The sequence below is a fragment of the Syngnathus acus genome, chromosome 19 (genome assembly GCF_901709675.1).
Source record: "Syngnathus acus chromosome 19, fSynAcu1.2, whole genome shotgun sequence".
Taxonomy (NCBI): domain Eukaryota; kingdom Metazoa; phylum Chordata; class Actinopteri; order Syngnathiformes; family Syngnathidae; genus Syngnathus; species Syngnathus acus.
The window spans coordinates 2,185,783-2,205,452 of record NC_051103.1 but is presented as its reverse complement, the minus strand read 5'-3'; the positions used below and the strand labels follow the sequence as shown (position 1 = coordinate 2,205,452).

General features: G+C 55.4%; 3 protein-coding genes across 8 annotated transcripts; all 3 read left to right on the top strand.

Annotated features, from left to right (window-relative positions):
• Positions 1-1,412: 1,412 nt before the first annotated feature.
• Positions 1,413-10,754, top strand: aatkb (apoptosis-associated tyrosine kinase b). 3 transcript variants are annotated; one of them, XM_037278046.1, is made up of 14 exons: positions 1,413-1,791; positions 2,789-2,916; positions 3,925-4,042; positions 4,643-4,722; positions 5,002-5,105; positions 5,171-5,258; positions 5,345-5,475; positions 5,695-5,779; positions 5,845-5,966; positions 6,044-6,193; positions 6,260-9,296; positions 9,406-9,529; positions 9,611-9,823; positions 9,904-10,754. In XM_037278046.1, exons 1-14 carry the CDS (start codon positions 1,707-1,709, stop codon positions 9,930-9,932), a joined length of 4,494 nt encoding a protein of 1,497 aa, XP_037133941.1. In that variant the 5' UTR covers positions 1,413-1,706; the 3' UTR covers positions 9,933-10,754. The 3 variants fall into 3 exon arrangements, with proteins under 3 accessions (XP_037133941.1, XP_037133939.1, XP_037133942.1); XM_037278044.1 differs by having other exon boundaries at positions 1,415-1,791; positions 4,987-5,105; XM_037278047.1 differs by lacking the exons at positions 1,413-1,791; positions 2,789-2,916; positions 3,925-4,042; positions 4,643-4,722 and adding an exon at positions 4,745-4,885 and having other exon boundaries at positions 4,987-5,105.
• A 139-nt stretch (positions 10,755-10,893) lies between these two features.
• On the top strand, positions 10,894-13,986 carry atad1b (ATPase family AAA domain containing 1b). Of its 2 annotated transcripts, XM_037278295.1 has the most exons (10): positions 10,894-10,990; positions 11,590-11,795; positions 11,888-11,986; positions 12,064-12,184; positions 12,251-12,451; positions 12,618-12,724; positions 12,800-12,889; positions 12,975-13,025; positions 13,111-13,250; positions 13,318-13,438. In XM_037278295.1, the coding sequence occupies exons 2-10, from the start codon at positions 11,622-11,624 to the stop codon at positions 13,436-13,438; spliced, it is 1,104 nt and encodes a 367-aa protein (XP_037134190.1). In that variant the 5' UTR covers positions 10,894-10,990; positions 11,590-11,621. The 2 variants fall into 2 exon arrangements, with proteins under 2 accessions (XP_037134190.1, XP_037134188.1); XM_037278293.1 differs by lacking the exon at positions 10,894-10,990 and having other exon boundaries at positions 11,622-11,795; positions 13,318-13,986.
• A 208-nt stretch (positions 13,987-14,194) lies between these two features.
• LOC119138231 (kinesin-like protein KIF20B) lies at positions 14,195-19,632 on the top strand. Of its 3 annotated transcripts, XM_037278101.1 has the most exons (27): positions 14,195-14,298; positions 14,577-14,684; positions 14,793-14,900; positions 14,979-15,098; positions 15,158-15,296; positions 15,376-15,560; positions 15,641-15,683; positions 15,767-15,912; positions 15,971-16,043; positions 16,166-16,277; positions 16,341-16,412; positions 16,486-16,632; positions 16,719-16,881; positions 16,949-17,197; positions 17,279-17,388; positions 17,456-17,546; positions 17,603-17,695; positions 17,791-17,851; positions 17,929-18,032; positions 18,128-18,250; positions 18,322-18,449; positions 18,561-18,691; positions 18,765-18,937; positions 19,003-19,053; positions 19,133-19,211; positions 19,287-19,396; positions 19,478-19,632. In XM_037278101.1, the coding sequence occupies exons 2-27, from the start codon at positions 14,580-14,582 to the stop codon at positions 19,553-19,555; spliced, it is 2,994 nt and encodes a 997-aa protein (XP_037133996.1). In that variant the 5' UTR covers positions 14,195-14,298; positions 14,577-14,579; the 3' UTR covers positions 19,556-19,632. The 3 variants fall into 3 exon arrangements, with proteins under 3 accessions (XP_037133996.1, XP_037133995.1, XP_037133997.1); XM_037278100.1 differs by having other exon boundaries at positions 14,817-14,900; positions 16,949-17,388; XM_037278102.1 differs by having other exon boundaries at positions 16,949-17,388; positions 19,003-19,045; positions 19,123-19,211; positions 19,478-19,596.
• The last annotated feature ends 38 nt before the right edge of the window (positions 19,633-19,670 follow it).

Below are 19,670 nucleotides of genomic sequence, written 5' to 3'. Positions count from 1 at the left end.
CGCCGTCTAGCGGTGACTGAAGCTCACTACACCACTACTGTTTTTTTTTTTTTTTTTTTCACCGCTGTTGTTGTTGTCGGATTTCATTTCCCATGATGCCTCTGTGCCTTCGTCATTCGAGCAGCATGAGGTCGAATAAAAACAGGAAGTATGCGTCTATCGTTAGCATAAGCCAAAAAGCTAACGAGGAGGGAGGAGCGGCTGAGTGTGCGTGGGCCCGACAGAACGTGTGTCTGTGGGCGTGCACGTTGCACAAATTTGTGTTTAGAGTGAAAGTAGATGTTGCTCTGCATGAATTATGAATGCGTTTACATAAGACCAAAGCAGAGATGCAATCAGGGCCGGTTCTAGGAATGCACATAAGAGGGGGCAGTCAGAAATGTGAAGGGGGCATGTTTTTTTTTTTTTTTTTTTTTTTTTTTTTTTTAACACATTTTTAACACTGTTAGTGTTTTCTTCACGGCAGTGTGTCCAGATCTCAACCTGGAGAAGTGGATTACACTCTGTCAGGCCTCTACACTAAGACCTGTCCAGCTTGGGTGTCCCACCTGAAGATTAAAGCTTCTGCTGATATTGCTCTTAGGGTCACTGAGGCACGCAAACCCCCTGACCACAATAAGGTGGCAATCTCTCAGGGGGGGGGGACATATAATATGAATGTTATATTAACTATTATTTGAGTTGTCGTTAATCATTAGTTATATCATGGGTCATTACGACGAGTTTGGTGGAGTTTTTCCTGCTTCTTCCAACTCCTACCGCGCTGACTGTAACTTGACACTCTCTGGCTGCGTCTTGCTTCATTTGCATACTCACAGTGATTGGATGTTTACGGAGGGGCGCGGAGTCCTGACAGCAGGCTGTGTGAGGGAGGACACACACTGCACCGACATGAGAGAAGAGAGGGGGCTGATTAACGTGTGTTTCTATCAGCGGATTTTTCACTTCTAAAAGTTTGATTCGAGGGGGCAGGACATCTGTTTGAGGGGGCGTTGCCCCCTCTTGCCCCTGCGTAGAGCCGGCACTGGATGCAATCATCCTCATCTTGAGCGTTTGTGTGTTTTGTGTGTGCTTTTTTTGTCTTTTGCATGTGTTGCTCTAAGTATTTCTGTATGTATGCGTGTTAGTGTGTGCGTGCAGGAGCGGAGCGACCTGGTGGCCAGGGGAGGGCGTGGCCACCCCACATTATGCTTTCGTGAAATAGAAACACAAAGTTTGGGCAGTGTTGCACTTATGAAGAATAAAGAGACTTGGGTGATTTGGATGACGATTATGAGAATTGGGGTTGGGGGTCAAAGTTTGTCTTTGAATGTGTGTGTCTGTTTGAGTGTTGTGTGTGTGTGTGTGTGTGTGTGTGTGTGCGCGCACATGCGTGTCAGCGCATGCGCGTGAATGCCCCTCAGCAGCCCCTCGCCCCTCCCCCTCAGTATTACCGAGCAAGATGGCGTTCTCGCAAGCAGCACCGCGGACAGCGCCAGTAGCCTCCCCCTCCTCCCCTTTCTCCTTCCCGGCCCCAACAGACCACTGAAGCCTGCATCTGATTTCCCCCCCTCCATCTGACCCCCCCACCTTCGGGGAATGTCTTGCTCTCTGGAACCTTCCTGGCCGCTTTGAAGCTTTCTCCTTTCAGGAGAAGTCAATCCGCAGCTGGCCGGGCTCGGTTCGGAAAGGATGAAGCTGAAGATGAGGAAGGAGTGAAGATAAAGATGGGGATGAGGATGAAGATGAGGAAGATGCTGCTGGCGCTGATGTGCGCCACACTTTGGATGCGCGCTGACGCCATTGGCCCAGGTGAGCCAAACATTCCAGCACTGCGATTCCGTTTATGGATTTGCGTGTGTGTGTGTGTGTGTGCACACGTGAGCGACTCCTTGCTGTCACACTGGCAGAGCTTCGTTAGGCTCATTAATCATAAATTGTCTTCATCAGCAGCTAATCGCGTCTGGTGATGACGTAACAATCTAGTGCGGCAGGTTACCATGGCAACCGAAGCTCCAGCTTCTGGCTATCAAAGCAGAAAACCATTTCTAATTTTAGCATCTTGTCAGGCCTGATGCCTGTTTGTCAAAAGAAAGGAAAATATAACCATGACATAAAAATATTGTGATTTTGATTTTAAAACTGAAATTGACATTATAATGTGACGTAAGCATCAAAATGTTGTCGGCTCGACACGGGGAGACTCTAATTGTTGTTTTCAGAATGTTTGCACTAAATTATGGATTAATATGAGCAAACTAATTTCAGTGGACGAAGGAAGCCCTAATGGCCACAATGGGGAAAAACAGCTCGAGTCAAATCAATTGCTTTTCAAAAGGCCAGGTCTTCTTAAAATCTCACATTTGCACAGTTAGTTGACATTATAAGCATCCTGATGACAAGTCTGTGCAGTCACTACTCACTCGAGTCCGTGCAAAATCCTTTAGCCTAGCCTAGCTTTGTTTAGCACAGTCTACGTCGGTCTGAATCCACAAGCGAGACAGAGTTTGTGCAAAGTTGTAACGTTGGGCCACAAGCAGAAGCCCCAAGGAAAGAGCGCCTTGTTTCCATGGCAACTGCATCTTTCGTATTTCGCTCGGACGGGCGCCGGATGCTCCAGGAACATTCCCGCCTCGACGGGAAGACGACAAAGTGAATAAAGCGCATTGTGCCTGAGCAAGCACTGCAGCGCAAAAAGTGCACGCACAACTCTTATGTAACACACACACACAGACGCACTGCAAATGCACACACTCAACACACACATGCGCGATTTGTCCTGATTCTCGTGTGGTGTCCCGTACCGCAGGTGTGGGCGAGTGGGCGGAGCCAACGTGGGTGTCAGTGGCGTTGGTGTGGGCGTCCGCTGTGGTGGGCCTGCTCTTCGTCCTGCTGGCCTGCCTGTGCTGCAAGAAGACCCGCGGCGCCAGATTCGAGGTCAGCTCACGGGCGCATATACACACATACACACAGTCAAGGGGCACGAACTCACCAAGTGACCTTGCGTGCTTCAAGGTGCTGTGGCAGACGTGCATTGTGTCTGCACGTCTTTGTGACAGCTGTCAATCACATCACTACGACCACAACTGGACACTGTGTGTGTGTGTGTATGTATTTGTGAATTGTGCTAGTGATGTCACCAGCACAGTATGTGAACTCCCCCCATCCCTCGTCCTTTTCCCCATTTTCTTTTCTCCCCGAGGGAGGGAGGGGGACGACCCCCGACCTCTTGGCTCCGCCTTCTTCCGCCCTCACATCCTTCCCAGCCTTCCTCTCACGCTCTGCTGTCCTCTTCATCTTCAACTAACTCATTCTCCTCGCTGGGCTCCAACAGTGGATGTCACCCACAGCGTGTGTGCGTGTGTGCATGTGTGCGTGAGTGCGTGTGTGCGTGTGTGTGGTCACCTGCGTCAGGTAAGTGTCCTTGCAGCACCACAACCTTCTTCAGTTGGCTTTGTTGCACTTTATGGCTGCTTGTGTTTTTATCCTGTTGTGTGTGTGTATGCGCAAAAGTGCGTGTGATCTTCTGTGCAAGTGGACAAAATGCACGTAGACGAGCTCTTGCACACACTCACGGACACACACGCTTCCACCCTGGTTTATGTGAAAAGTGGACGTGGGGAGAGAGGGAGTGCAGGAGGAAGAGTGCATGTTGAGTGGAGGGGGGGGTGAATGTGTGGGTGTGTGTTTGAGGGTCACCAGAGGAAGCACAAGAAAGAAGGGTGGGGATGAGTGTGTGTCCGTGTGTGTTTTTGTTTCGGGGGTGTTGCCAGGTCACATTCCTGAGCTCTTGTGGGACCTGGCCGAGTTTTCCCGCAACTTGCTAACCGGGCTTTGCAGTTGGACGCTGCAGTGAACCCGAGGAGATACCCCCCCCCCCCCTTCCTGTCGGCACAATATGTTCAAGCCACAGTGGAACTTGTGACGCATGCGTTGTCGTTTCAGGAGTTCCGCAACGTTGCCGATGGCGAGGGCTACCACACGCTGGCGTCCACGCCGCTCTCGCAGGCCCGCCCGGACGTGTACGTCCTGCCACTCGCCAGGCGGGCGGCGGCGCCAGCAGGTGAGTCCCAACACGGGTCCAACACGAAACCAATTTCCCAAGCACCTCAGCTAAAACGCGCTAGTGGGCGGCCCGTCCTAATTGCATCGCTGGGTCCATTTAGACGGCAGTGCCGCTAGTGCATCCCGTTAACGACTTCCCGGCTGGCAAGCCGATGAGGCCGGATGGAAGCGGCTTAGAGCACCGACGCCAGTATTGATTAGGGGCGCCCGCAAACACAACAACAACAAACAGACAGAAATCCACGCACGCGTGCATGCAACATGCTTGTGTTTGGGCTCCACGATGATAACGGGCGCTAAGTGGTGCCAAGCGGTGCCAAAAGGGTGAGAAGACGCGGGCGGCTGTCAGGAATGAGCAGCGTGGGTGGAGATGACGCCACGTCCAGTATGGACACTGGCTGGCCTGTGTGCAATTCTTGGAGAAGGGTGTGCGTTTGTGTGTTTGCGTGGGGTCACACCACAAAGGCCCGTTTGTCTGCGCCTCCACCCACAATGAAAGAAGGATAGACAAGAACGAGCCGGAGCGAGTTTCTGCTCGAGTTTCTTTGAGCGGACGTCGTTTGACTCTCGCGTGGACCGCCGTTCTCTGTCCTCACAGCACAGCACCCGAAATGGTCCAACCTGAGTCGCCAGAGTCTGCTCTACCTGAAAGAGATCGGCAACGGCTGGTTCGGCAAGGTAAGAGCCGGCTGGCCGGCGCTTGCGAAACCTTCCAAAAAGTGTTCCAGCCCTTTGCAATCCTCATCATGACGTGTCTCGAGTGTCTGCAAGCAGATAACATCTTCTTCTCTCCATCCTTGTTTTCCACACTCATCAACATCCGCGTTATCTTCACGACTGGGTATGTGTGCCCCCCCCCCCCCCCATTCCAAACTGCCTTGTGTCAACCCACGTGTCCGTGTGTCCTCCTGCTGCATTGGTTTCCACGTGTCTGTGTGGCAGGTTCTTCTGGGGGAGGTGAATGAGAACCTGAGGAGCAGTCAGGTGGTGGTCAAGGAGCTGAAGGCCAGCGCCAGTCTAGAGGATCAGATGCACTTCCTGGAGGAAGTGCGCCCCTACCGGTACGCCCGCCTCTGCCCCTGTTTGACGGTCGGCGCCGAATGACGCCCGGCTTCCCGGTCCTCAGGGTGCTGCAGCACTCGGCACTGCTGCGGTGTCTGGCCCAGTGCACCGACGTCTCGCCCTTCCTGCTGGTCATGGAGTTGTGCCCGCTGGTGAGTGGCAAGCATGCTTGTTCTTGCCGGAGCAATGCTGCCCCCGGTGGCCGGCCACAGGATGTGATGGTGCCTTGCGTTGCCAGGGCGACGTAAAGGCGTACTTGAGGAGCAGCGCGCACGCCGACGGCGTCCCCGAGCCGCTACTCCTCCAGAGGATGGCCTGCGACATCGCTTCCGGACTCAAACACTTGCACGCGCACAACTTCACTCACAGGTAGCGCGAGCGAGCGCGGGCCTCCGTGGCAGATGTCGGAAAAGGCCGCTTCCCGCAACAACATCCTGGTGCTGCCCGAGTGTTGCTCAAAGACTCCAGCATCAGTGATTTTGTTGCAGGCGGCGGACCCTCGGCGCCAGACGGCGGGTCCGCTCGTGCAAGTCTTTTGTTCTCCCAGAGTAGAGAGACTATGCACCATTTTGTGACATGCCCACACAGCGACCTGGCTTTGAGGAACTGCCTGCTGACTGCCGATGTCACCGTGAAGATCGGCGACTACGGCTTGTCACACACCAAGTACAAGGTGGACGCTGCACAAATCCAAGGCGGTCCCCCCCTCCCTCCATATTGACTCTGCCTCGTTGTCAGGACGACTACATGATCACGGTCGAGCAGACGTATGTGCCGCTTCGCTGGATGGCTCCAGAGCTGCTGGACGACGTGCACGGAAACCTGCTGGTGGCTGAGCAGACCCGACCGAGTAACATCTGGTAAGCGCCGCCGCCATCCCTAGATGGCGCAATGGGCCAGACTCAACCCAGGACTTGGCTTGCTTCTGGACTGTCAGGTCTCTGGGAGTGACCATCTGGGAGCTGCTGGAGCTGGGAAAGCAACCCTACGGCCATTACTCTGACCGCCAAGTTCTGTCCCACGCCGTGAGGGAGCAGAAGCTGCGGCTGGCCAAGCCCGCTCTCCAAGTTCCTCTGGCCGAACGCTGGTGAGACGCAAAGCACGCTCTAGATCCGGCTTTCCCTGCTCTCATCGCTTGCCGGCTGACTTTCAGGTACGAGGTGATGCAGTTCTGCTGGCTCCCTCCCGATCAGAGGCCCACCGCCGAGGAAGTTCACCTGCTCTTGAGCTACCTGTGCGCTAAGGGGGCCAGTGAGGCCGAGGAGGATTTCGAGAGGCGCTGGAACTCCATGCGGCCCGGCGGCCGTGGCGGCAGCGCTCGCGAGCAGCCCTCATCCGCTTTCCCGTCCGCTTTCTCGTCCTTCCCTCTCCTCCAGCAGTTCTCATCCGCTGACGGCTACCACTCGGAATCCGGGGATGACGTTCTGACCATCACCGAGACCAGCCACGGCCTGAACTTTGAGTACCGTTGGGAGCGGGCTAGGGCGGAAGAGTCCCAGAGGGGCGCCGAGTCCTCGAGCACACTCAGCAGCCGTGAAGCTTTTTACCCTCCGGCGGGCTGCCGCTTGGAGACCCTCCACCTCCGAGCTTCTCCCCTTTACGCTCCGAGCGTGCTTCCCGTCTTCAGCGCCCACAGCCCGTCGCTCAACAGCGAATTCTACATCCGCATCGAAGAGCCGGCAGACTGCGGCCTGGAGCCGGCCGACTGCTCCGTGTGCTCCTACAGCCCGGACTTCCGGAGCGGCGGGAGCTTCCTTAGCGGGAGCGCTGACTCGGGCGGCTGCGTGGCCTGTCCGTCGCTGGCCGAGGTGGGCGGCAGCTACTGGTCGGCGGATATCCGCAATGTCTACGACTCCAACGACTCCAGTCCCGCCATCTCCCTCAGCACCACGGAGGGTCTGCCGCTCTTGGGCCAGGCGTGCGACGACAGCCCGCTGCGAGCCTGGGAGTCCAGTCACTACGTGTCTTACAAAGACCGGGATGGAGGTTACTATTATGAGCACTCCCCGCCCGTGGACTTTGAGTGCTATCTGATGGGAGGAGAGCTGGCCAATGAGCAGCTTCAAGAAAGTTGGGGGTCGAGGAGCCTTCGCCGGGCCTTGGGCGAGCTGGAGAACCCGGTGGGAGTGCCCCCCTCCCTGGACAGTCCGCCCCAACAGGTCTACGGAGACCCGTACATGGACCTGGACACAGGTCACTCCTCCATCATCGGCAAGACAGTGACCGGAGGCTACTACGACATGATGGGCTCCTTGCGGAAGACCATGCCGAGTCATGGCGGGCGCGACTCGGTCGCCATTAACACGGAGACGGAGAGGGCGATCTTCGTGGGGCCCCTCGCCAGCCATTCGGGGGAGGAAGACGACCAAGACGAGAGCCACGCGTGCAACACGTGGCCTTCCAAACAGCGTCGCCCCCAAAGACGAGCCGGTCGGAGCCGCAGACGAGAAACCTACGTGGATTTTGACTACGGCGTGCCGAGCGCCGGCGTGGACCACTGCTGGACAGCTCCGCATTACCGGAGCCTGCCCAAGACTGTTGCCTACCTGGAAGCCCGCCGGGCCAAAGATGACAGCGGCCGCGTGAGTCGACACCCCCTCTCTGTGTCTCCGGAGCGCTATGACGCTTCCGTGTACTCGTGCCACCAGAGCGCCGCCTACGCGGTGCCGCCGAGGGACTGTTGCCACACGCACTTTGTCGATCCACTCGCGGGCTTGATGGTGAGTAACGACGGCCGTCGCGACAAAGTCACAGACAACCCGAGCGGTGACGAGATGATCAACCTCTCACCGGCGCCGGGAGGTCCGGTTGTGTCCAAAGCCGCCCCGATCAAGGAGCCACCGTACGCGGCGCTCAGAGCGGAAGACGTTATCAAGCGAGACGTCGTCACACAACATCCTCCGGTGACCAAGCCCCACGTGGAAGCCATGAGCCAAAGTCCGCCGCCGCCCGCAGAGAGCAAGCACGTGCCAGCGCACGTGACGGAACCGCAGTCAGAGAGCAGTCAAGCGGGAGATAGCGGTTTGGACCGAGGCGGCTCCAGCGTCAGCCTCACGGACATCCCCGACAACCAAGACGACGACAGCATTGATGACATCACCGACGTCACTTCGGAGATCTTTGCCGAGGAGTCCGCCGAGCCGAACGCTTCCCCTGCCTTCGAGTCGCAGGGAGGAACAGCGGATTCGTTGGAGTCAGTCCCCGGGTCTCATGAGGGCTCCGGGCCCCGCTCTTCCTGTTACCCCAAAGCCACGGACAGCGGCTACGACACGGAAAATAACGAAAGTCCAGAGTTTGTCCCGAAAGAACCTCACGAAGCCAAAGAGCAAGACGTGCCTCGGCCAGCTGTCCACACCGGCGGGAAGGAGGAGCAGTGCCCTGCGGGTGCCCTGAAGGAGGAAGCATCTCCTCAAGAGCCGCCACCGCCCTTCTCGCCGCTTAGTCAGGAGACGCCGTACAGGGACTCGGCCTACTTCTCTGACTATGAGAACGAACGGCAGGTGGGGAACGAACAGGAGGGAGCGCATCAAAACCCGGGCGGTTGTGTCGATGAAGACCGGCTCGCACCGAGGGACACCGCGGTGGGCCCGACGGAAGACGACTCGTTGGACGGTTCGACGACAGAAGGGGGCCTGGACGAGTGGCCCTCCCACGAGGAAAGCTCATCTCTTGAAGACTGGGCAGCAGAGGTGGTGGGAGCCATGGAGGAGGCTCTCCATGCCCTGAACGAAGAGCCCGAGTCCACGGCCGTGTTCCAGAAAGAAGGAGGAAGGGGTGGGCCGCTCAAGGACAAAGCTTTAGGGTCCGAGATGCCGCACGGCTTACCCAAAGACGAGGTGGCCTTGCAGCAGGCAGCCAATTCCAGGAGGTCATCAGAAGACCGAGGAACCGGGAACGAGGCTGATGGCGGCTCGGACGGCGGCTCGGACGGTGGCTCGGACGGCGGCTCGGACGGCGGCTCAGATGACAGCGACGAGTCGGACGAGGAGCCGCGCGCCTCGGGCGTCCCGGAAGAGGAAAGCGAGGACGAGTGGCAGCCGGTGCCCATCGTGATCAGCGACGACAGCCGCGCCCACACGCTGAGAGGCCTCCTCAAGACGCCCGCTGTGATCGAGCTCCACCGAGAGCTGCCGGCCAACAAGAGGACCGTGTCCTTCTTTGATGACGTCACCGTCTATCTCTTCGATCAGGTGAGCGGCGGCCGGCCACACTGTTACGTCATGCTTTTGAATCAGTAATACGACTTCCAGGTTCAGCCTGGAAACTTGCTCATGTGTACGTCATCTCCTCCCACTTTAGGAGAGTCCCACCAAGGAGCTGAGCGCACACGGGTTCCCTTTGGCTGCAGAGGGTTCGGCCACCAGATGGCCCGAGAGGCTCGTTGTGTCGGACGACTCCTCGGACGGAAACGTCTCCGAAGAGAGTGAGGGTGTCCGTCCCGAGCCGAGCGGGAGGTTTTGGTACTCAGCCGCTCAACAACGCCCTTGTTTGTTATGCACGTCAGGCGCGGGCTTCGAGTGGGAGGACGACTTCCCCCTGCTGCCTCTGCCGACATCCTCGGCGACCGCCGCTGCTGACGACTCGCCGTCCCGCGCCGCCGCTGAACCCTTGGAGAGCAAGTCGGCGGCTGGCTTCTCTCGCTTCACCGTGTCTCCCTCCAGCGCGTCCCGCTTCTCCATCACGCACATCTCTGACTCGGACATGGACTCTGTGGGAGGTGAGGACGGGTGGCTCGCCATACGCGCACCTCCATCAAGGAAACAGACAAACAATTGTCTATTTGCGTTTGCTCGGCAGGAAGCAGCGAGGACGGCGACAAAGAGTGAAGGACGCACATTCGCCAGCGTTTTTGACGCTTCTCGCTCAAGGAAACGTCCACTTGATGAAGAATAAGACGGGTTCTATGCATTGAGACTTGAGAAGGTGCAAGGCGACCTTTCTGAGACGATGAAATGGAAGAGAGACAGACGTTTTGAGATTCATCGACTACGTGCATGTTTGAAAACGACGACAAAAGACGCACAAATGTTTGAAAACGACGACAAAAGACGCACAAATTTCTCTCACGGCGGAATCCGACAAGGCCTTCGAGGTTGCTGCTTGGACGTGATATTTATGCTTATTTATTTGTACAATCAACTCTCCTTCTCCTGGCTCGTGTTCAAAGTGTATGGCACCCACGTTTGAACAATGTCTAGGAAGAATCCGGTGCTCTGGATGAAAAAAAGGGCAACGCGTCGTCCTGCACACACACGTAAGGCCCACCCTGCTAGTTGAAGTGCTGCACAACGATAATACAAGTACAGGATCCAATTCAGGGGGTTGCAACATTTACCTGCGTGTTTGTATTTATTTCACTTTGATTTGTGCAGGTAAGGCACTTGAGAACAAGCTAACAATATCAACATTGAGCAATAGCAAGACAACGATTTCTTCATGTCTTGGATTGAATTAGCCAAACAATTATTGTTTTAACACACTTTCATTCCTGTGTATTCAATCATCCGATTAAATAGTTGAAGTTGTAACGAACATAAACCAATTTAGCATTTTTAAATTCATTGGAGTAAGTGGCTACTTCATTACATTAAGAGATCAAAATATAGGAAATAATAATTTGATTATTAAAATGAACCGATTTTAAAGTATTTTTTCAATTGTCATTTTTATATTTGTTTTGATTTCACTTGTATTTCTTTTGGAATTTGGAAGTTTTGTTCCGCCGTACACACGGCATAGTGCCGTGGATCCCCTTGGCCGCTAGAGGGCGGCGTGAGCTCTCGTGCTTTTTCTGCTCCTTTGTAGCCCGAAGAGAAGAAGAAGCAGCGAACGCGGAAGCACGAGCACAACGGACGCGCTCCTCTCAAGCTGTCATCAACACGCTGTACGTTTGGACACTCGAGTCAACTCCGGCGATCCGTTTCAAATTTGTTTTGGCTTGTTGATGTTTTAGCTTGGATGTTTGTTTTGTGCCTTTGTGCCACCTCAGGGAGTCATTTTGTGAGCGCGGACAGCACGGAAGGTCAACCTAATGCTACTGCTAATGCTAACGTTAAAAGGAACAGCGCTGACTACTTTGGCATTTTGCAAGCGGAGAATAACTGCGGAAGAAATACAAAGAAAACGCCGGATGCATTTTCGAACAAATAGATTTATCCAAAGATATATGCAGGAAAAAGACAGATAAATACAAAGATGGCTAGCAAGGTGCACGGAAACTTATGTGCTCATTGCTGGAAGCGAGATGGATAGATGAGAAGGTTCTTCATTCGTTCCGTGAGAGACATCCAATGATCCAAACTGAGCTGGACACTTAGTCCATAATGTGTGTGCTGACAATGAACGTCATTATGTGGAGCGCTGCAACAATTTTGCCAATGATTAACAATGGATGTTTTACCAAAATCTAAGGGCTGTTACTGACCAAACGTGTTGCATCATGTTGAGATGGCCTTTTGACCTTGAGTGGAATGTGCGTTTCAGGCAGTTTGCGGCGTGAGAATCTGGCCGGCGGGATGGTGCTGAGGGATCTTCCGGTGGAACACGCCACGCGGCCTCTGGGCAGGAACGAGGTGGTGGGGCTCCTGTTCCGCCTGACCATCTTCGGCGCAATCACCTACTTCACCGTCAAGTGGATGGTGGACGCCATCGACCCCACGCGCAAGCAGAAGATGGAAGCGCAGAAACAAGTCAGTTGATGCTTTCTGGCCACCCGCGCGTAATGGCTGTAGTAGCTTTGGCCGTGTGTATTGACCGTGTGCCTCTGCACTAATTTGGCCAGGCAGAGAAACTGATGCGGCAGATCGGCGTCAAAGACGTCAAGCTGTCCGAGTACGAGATGAGCATCGCCGCCCACTTGGTGGACCCCCTCAGCATGCAGGTCGGCACGCACGCACCCACAAACCGAAAGAAAGGCAAACGGTGTGACGTTATCGTCGCGTTGGCCTTTTTATGCAGATGTCGTGGCGCGACATTGGCGGTCTAGACGAGGTCATCGCCGAGCTGCAGGAGACCGTCATCATGCCCGTCCAAAAGCGACATCTCTTCCAAGCCTCCAGACTGCTGCAGCCCCCCAAAGGTCAGAGGTTGTCTTCACGGTGGCTGTCCTCTTTGTCCTCCTTCTCACCGGCGATCACGCCAACAGGGGTCCTGCTCTACGGGCCGCCCGGGTGCGGGAAGACGCTGATCGCCAAGGCGACGGCAAAGGAGGCGGGCTTCCGCTTCATCAACCTGCAGCCCAGCACGCTGACGGACAAGTGGTACGGCGAGTCGCAGAAGCTGGCCGCCGCTGTCTTCTCCCTGGCCGTCAAACTGCAGCCCGCTGTCATCTTCATCGACGAGATAGGTGAGGCGCTGACGGGTGCCGTTGGACATTACTCTTAAGAATGAATGAATTTTGCATCCAAGCGGCCCAATTGCCATAAACGCGTACAATTGCAGAAGAAACGTCTTTATGAGCAGCATTATTTTTTTCCAAGATATCCTAATATATCGCGGGCGTTTTTTGGCAGACTCGTTCCTGAGGAATCGCTCAAGCTCTGACCACGAGGCCACGGCCATGATGAAGGCGCAGTTCATGAGTCTGTGGGACGGCCTAGACACGGACCACCGCTGTCAGGTGAGACTGCGGCCGACCGCTGGCCCACCCCCGCGAGCCTCGTCCCTCTGTAAACGCACCCGCCACTCTCTTCAGGTGATCGTCATGGGCGCCACCAACCGACCTCAAGATCTGGACTCGGCCATCTTGAGGAGGATGCCCACCAGGTTCCACATAAACCAGCCGGTACGCGTGCGCAACCTCACGCTGTGGCCGTCACATTTGCAGCGTGCCCACTCGTTCATCTCTTGTCTTTTCTGCATTTCCGTAGAGTTTGCATCAACGGGAGCAAATCCTCAAACTCATCCTGGAAAACGAGAGCGTGAGTTCACGTCTCGTCTGAGTGCCGCTTGGCGCTCCGTGTTCCTTCCTCCTGTGCTTCCGCTATTCTTTCCTTTGTCCCGCAGGTGGACGAGTCGGTGGAGCTTTTAGAGATCGCCAAGGAAACGGAGGGTTTCTCCGGCAGTGACCTTCGGGAAATGTGCCGCGACAGCGCCCTGCTGTGCGTACGAGACTATGTGCATACTCGCGGCGGCGATGACGACGGGTGAGTGACGCCTCTTCCGCAATGTCGCCCCGGACGCCGTTACCATCTGGCTCTTTGTGCTTTTCAGCCCGTCAGAGGATTGCATCCGTCCCATTCACGCGTCTGATCTTCAGAAGGCCATCGCCAAGATGAAGAAATCCAAGATGGCCGGGAATCACGGTGCCCTGCTACACGCTGCTCTGGATTAAACCCCAACCACGATGGCCCCTCCTAAACCTCTGCGACGCCACCGCTCCGATTTCCACCCAGTCGCTGTGTTCAATGTTCCCGTGCCAAGATTTCTGATCGCCAAACATGTTTATGATCAGTCCACCAAATTTACATTTTAAAGTTGTTTCCCTAACATGACAAAACTGTCAAACAGTTTCTTGCATTTCTATAATTGGTGTCTGGTAAGTGCAAATGGAAAAAAACAATTAAAAAAACACTTTTCAGAAATGCTCATTTGTTTCAACTTTTGGTATTTCAATTTTCTTTGACTTGTGTTTATTTGTTTTTCTAAAATTGTAATTTATTTCTGCTGTTGTTGATTTGTTTTATTGAAATGCCACTTTATTCGGTTTTGTGTCTCATGGTCGCTCATTTGTTTTCTTTTGGTTATGGTCTGGATGACTCCTACTGGTCAAACTGTGTATAGCTGATGAAGTTGAAGTTGAAAAACAATGTTAGAAATACCCATTGTGTTATGTTGTGGAATTTAATTCAATTTAAAATAAAGCTGTGGGTGAAAGTTTCATTTACTCTTTGAAAAGTGTATCTTTTACAAACAAAACAAATTACACCTCGGGACAAATTACAACAAATTAACGTTTCAGAAAACAAATGACCGAACCGGAAAGGGGATGTACCATTTCGTTGATTGACAGGAAGAAACCGGAAATTACGGCGTTGTTCCAAAAGTACGAGTAGGTGGCGGTAAATAATGCACATGAACCCCGAAGAAGAACACGGTTGTGCCGTTTCATGATTGGTCCTTTGCTTCCATGTTCAAAAGTCGAGCGCGGACGACGAACGAGAGAGCTGCGGGATTGTCGTAAACTCGCCCAAAGTGAGTTTTTTGGAAAACAGCAACACGTTGACCAAGGGTTATACATTGCGTCGAACGTTTTGCGTACGCAGACACGGTGGCCCTGAGTGGTCGTGAGTTTGTTAGCCGTGGCTAATGCTAACAACAGTCGCTTATGTTTGGGAACAAGAGCGCTTCTCTCAGTGCGTCAAAACAACAAACTGGGCGAGGTGCATCTCAGATTCATGATCTAATCTGTTGGTGATCAAATTGAGCTTTGATGTGTTCACTGGTGCGGGCGGACGCGCATTTCGGCCCAGGTGATGGAGTCATGTTTTGCTGGCGGCAAACTGGAGAGGGTCGGCCCTGTGGAGGTGGACGACATCAAGATTGACCTCCTGGATGAATTCTCTGCTCTGCCAAAGCAGGTGACGATCTTTCTCGTTGTCGCCGCCGTGGCAAAATCCTCCAGCAGCTCAAAATGAAAATTGGATTCGTGGTCAACCGGTGCAACGCAAACGTGATGATTCATTTAGCGGGTCGTGCGCGTCGGTCCTCAGGATGAAGCCGAGAGCCGGTCGGAGAACCTGCGGGTCTACCTGAGGGTTCGCCCTTTGACGGGAGCAGAGAGCGGACGGTCACAGGTAACCGGCACACCTCCACACACGCGCCCAACGGGTTGAGGGCGTCTGAGCGCCGAGTTGTGTTGCAAACGTGCTCAGGACTGCGTGGTCATCGAGGGACCTCACACTGTGGTCCTCAAAGCTCCCAGGAGCGGGCAGTCCAACAGGCAGGCTGACAAGGTCCCTCCACAAACTGCTCAGAGGTTCACCTTCACCCAGGTAAACACACACGCTTTGCCCTTTTTGATGACTCGTGAGATGATGTCACTTCCTTTCAGGTGTTTGGCCCGGACGCCAGTCAGAGGAAAGTGTTTGAAGGATCCGTTCGTGGTTTGGTGCGAGATGTTCTGCACGGAGAAAACTGTCTGCTGTTCACATACGGGGTCACCAACGCCGGGAAGACCTTTACCTTCCTCGGTCAGCGCGCGACAAAGCTGTCCATCCGTCCGCCCATCTGCCCGCCCGCCCGTCTAACTGGCCCTTTGCACGTTTTCAGGTCCAGAACACGACGGCGGCCTGCTGCCACGCTGCCTCTGGCTGCTCTTCAACAGCGTAGAAGGTCGTCTGCACGCCGGCTGCCATCTGAAGCCTCACCGCTGCCGAGACTTCAGCCGACTGAGTCCGAAGCAGCAGAAAGCCGAGAGTACCGCCAAGCTGAGCCTGCTGAGGACCGTCCGAGAGGTCTCGTCCCAAAACGTCTTCAGATTGGTCCCATGAGCTGAAGTTTTTCAACCGTCGTCTTCTCTCTTTTGTCTCTGCAGAATGACAAAAGTACCTCCTCTGGCAGATCAACTTTTCTTGAAGGTTGCTCACTCTTCTCGCTTGTTGCATATTTATGATGTTTGCTAACGCTGCGTGCATGTCTTTGTGTCATGCGTCTGCATCAGCCTCGTCTCTGAGCTCCGACTGCAGCGTCGCCAGCGTATCGGAGAGCGACAGGTTGCCTCTGGACGTCCCGCCCCGCCTTCACTTTTCCGTCTGGGTTTCCTTCTGTGAGATCTACAAGGACAACATTCACGACCTTCTGGAGCAGGTAGCGATGGAAATGTGCCGCCGGAACGGCTGTTGGACTCACGGGAGCATGCGTTCAGGTCCCGGGAGGACAGGTCAAGAGGACGACGCTGCGTCTGTCTCAGGATGTCAAAGGAAATCCCTTCATCAAAGGTAACCCCACACACAACCACTTGGGGTGCCTCGATGGTCCTGATCTCAGCAAAAGGCTGTCCGCCATCTTGTTATTATTTGTTGTTTAATGTGCAATGCAACTCTATTCTTTCCACGCGTAGACCTGAAGTGGGTCCAGGTGAGCAGCTCCGAGGAAGCCTTGAAAGTGGTGAAGATCGGCAAGAGGAATCAAAGCTTGGCCTCCACCAGACTCAACCAGCAATCCAGCAGGAGGTGACTTCCCCCTCCCCCGCCCCCTCCCTCTTTTATTCTTCTCACCGCCTTTTCTTTGCGCAGCCACAGCATCTTCTCCATTAGGATCCTGCGGGTGGACGCCGCCGCCGTCCCCAGGTTCCTTGGCGTCAGTGAGTGAGTGTCGCCGCCGCATCTTCCCCCGCCCCCGGCACGCCATACTCACCAGCTGCCGCTTTTGCGCGGGCAGGCTGGTGTTGTGCGACCTAGCCGGCTCGGAGCGATGCTCGCGCACACGCAACACGGGCGAGCGCCTGAAGGAAGCGGGGAACATCAACAGCTCGCTCCTGGCGCTCGGCAAGTGCATCAGCGCCATGAGGATCAAGCAGAATGCAAAGTACGCCGCATGCCTGCCACCCGAGCGCAGTTTGTCACCACTCGCAGCTTGCAGTTATTTTTTTTTAATGAATTTTTTGTGAGCAGGTTCCCGCATCACGTTCCCTTCAGGGAGTCCAAGCTGACCCACTTCCTTCAGTTCTTCTTCTGCGGCGCCGGCAAGGTGTCCATGGTGGTCAACATCAACCAGGAGTCATCCTGCGCCGACGAGACGCTCAACGTCCTCAAGTTCTCCGCCCTGGCGCAGAAGGTGCGAGCCTTGAAAACGTCAACTCCAAAACTGGTGGTCCTCACGTGGTGAACATTTTCTTCTCCAGGTGGTGGTGTTGAACCCGAGGTCCGCCGGCCCGGACGACGCCTCGCTCAGGTCGGCCATGGAAGTGTCGGTCCTCATCAACGAGGCCGACTTGCGCCGCAACGCGCTGGCGCGCAGCCGCCCACACTCCACGCTTGTTTGGGAGACCACGCTGGAGGACGTGATGGAAGACGATGCTGAGGAAGAGAGCGACGTGGGGGCAGGAGAGGATGAGGACGGGGAGGAAACCACACAGGAGGAAGGCGACGAGGTAGAGCGCTTTGTTTTATCGGTGGTTGCAAAATTTGCTTTGACGGGACGGCACCTAACCCTGGCCCGCTGGCTCGGGCAGGGACAGCCGGACGGGGAGGCGACCTTTGGCTTGGCTGAGGAGGCTCGAATCAGAGAAGAAGTGTGTGCCGAGTTCATGGAGATCTTCAAGCAGATGGAGAAGGACTTCAGGTGAGCCCAGGGAGCGCCCGCCCAGTCCCGCCATGCCGCCAATGTGACCTTGTGGCGCTTTGATCAGTGAGCGTCTGAAGAATGAGCGAGAGATCCTGGAGGAGCGAGCCGACAGGAGGCTGGAGATCCTCAAGAACCTCCTCAGACCGAGCACCCAGGTGAGTGCACGTGCAACGTGGCCAGACACCAACTGACGTGACGCTGTGCCACCAAGGGGGAGGAGGAGGAAGAAGGGCAGGCGAGGAGGGCGTGGCTTCCGGGGGGAGACCACAGCTTGATCTCGCCGCAAGTGCTGCTGGCCAATCGGGTGAGCGCTTTTACCGTTATCTTCCTTTCTGTTTTTCTGTTTTCGTTTCACTCTTACCTTTCTCCTTTTTCTGTTTCCGTGGCCGCTTTGCTCAGGAGCGGGTCATCTGCGAAGACGGGCGGGAGGACCAAGAGGACGACAACACGGGAAAGACGGGCAAGTTGCGGGACGACACCCGGATGAGAACGGCGCCGGCGTCGGTCCTGTGCAATGATGTCACTTCCTCCCCGCAGCCAAGGAGGGCGAGTGCAGCAAGTCGTCATCGGCGCGGCGATTTCGTCGACTGACGCGAGGCAACCAAATGTTCGTCGACCAAATCTCTGCGTTGCAGGTACAGGTAAGAAAGAAAAAGGCAAATTCTTTTTCTTCCCCTCTCCTCCTGCTCTTTTTCCCGTCTTTTCCCTTTGTGTGTTTTCCCTTGGTTGGCAACAGGTCAGCTCCCTGGAACGGGACTTGCAACAGGAAAGGGAGCGCGCGGCGGCTGCCGAGCACCAACTGACCACGGCAGAGACCCGGCTGCGGCGCCTCGAGGGCCGACGGGACGCCGGAGCCGAGGTTATTGTCGGCCGACATGCGCCCATGCGCTCGTCCGTGCCCGGACTTTATCTCAGCGACCGTCGCCGCAGGAGGGCAAAGCCCAGAGCGACTTCCACGCCAACATGGCCCGACTACGCGAGGAGTGCCTGTTGGCCACGGAGACCTGCGCCCAGCAATCCAAAGTCATCCGGGAAGTGACACAAGAAAAGATGCACTGGTATTGACCACTGTGGGCCTTCCAACAAAAATCGCAAGGCAACGGAGCGCCGTGCCAAACACGAGCGCTCGCTCGGTGGCTGCTTGTTGATCCGCTTTTGTCTTTCCGCAGCGACAGGAAGTGTGAGCAGCTCACCGAGGAATTGGCCAATCAGAAAGCGGAATACGAGCACCGGCTGCAGGAGCTGATGGCGGAGCTTGAACGACGAAGAACGATGGAGGAGGAAGGTGAGCGACGGCAAGGTGAGTGCGTGCCCGTGCCATCTTCCGGCATCTCAGAGTGCTTCGGCGTCCGGTAAATTGCCACGACCACCAGAACCGAAGTGTGTCGAGGTCCCGGTGCGGCGGTGTCAGGAGAAGTTAGCACAGAAAGAGAACAAGAAGCCCAAGGAGAGCCCGGCGCCCGGGAGGCTGCCCCTGGTGGAGGAGCTGCAGGAGGAAATCCAGAAGGTACGAGCGGTGAGGAAAAGGGCAAACTGCCAAGTGGAGGAGAGAAAATGCGGCGCTTTTGCCAACGCCAACTTGGGCCTGATTGTTTGAGTGCGTGCGTTCAGGGTTTGGCGTTGAGCGACAACAAGCGAGCAAACGTGAGGACGGTGACGCAGGTGAGAGACGCGCTGCAATTTGGGAGGATTACAAAGTCGCTCTGAAATATTATCTTCTTCTCCTCTTCCTCGTTGGTAGGAGGCGCCGTTCTCCTCCAGCCAGTCCAGCCCGTCTCCGCCCTCGGCACCGCCATCACCCTCCGTCCCGAGCGGCGCGGGTGAGAGACTCTTTGAGCGTTGCCAGCAGGGAGCGCTTCCTCTCACACACACATTAATTTGTTTGTGGCTCACAGCTCAAAGCCTCTGCAGACGCCCTGTCGCCATGGCAACCCAAGCCAAGCGAGGCCGCAGGAAGCTTCACAACAAGGAAGCGGCCCTGATGCTTACCGTCTCACCGGACTCGGTCAGTGTGCGCGCCCCGCCGCGTGCATCGACCTTTGCCCCCCCCCCTGCTTGACACGTGTCACCGTGTTTACGTGTTCAGGCGGCGCTGCTCGAGGAACCGAAGGAAAAGGAAAGCGATCACGTGATCATCATGCGGCGGCTGCGTTCCCGCAAGTGATGGTGGATGCTTGAGATGTTGTCACACTGTTGTTGTTGTTGTTAGAAAAGCAAGGAAATAAAAAACTCATCCAATAAGCTTGCACAGTTTTGAGAGCAGATTTGTCGCGGTCGCT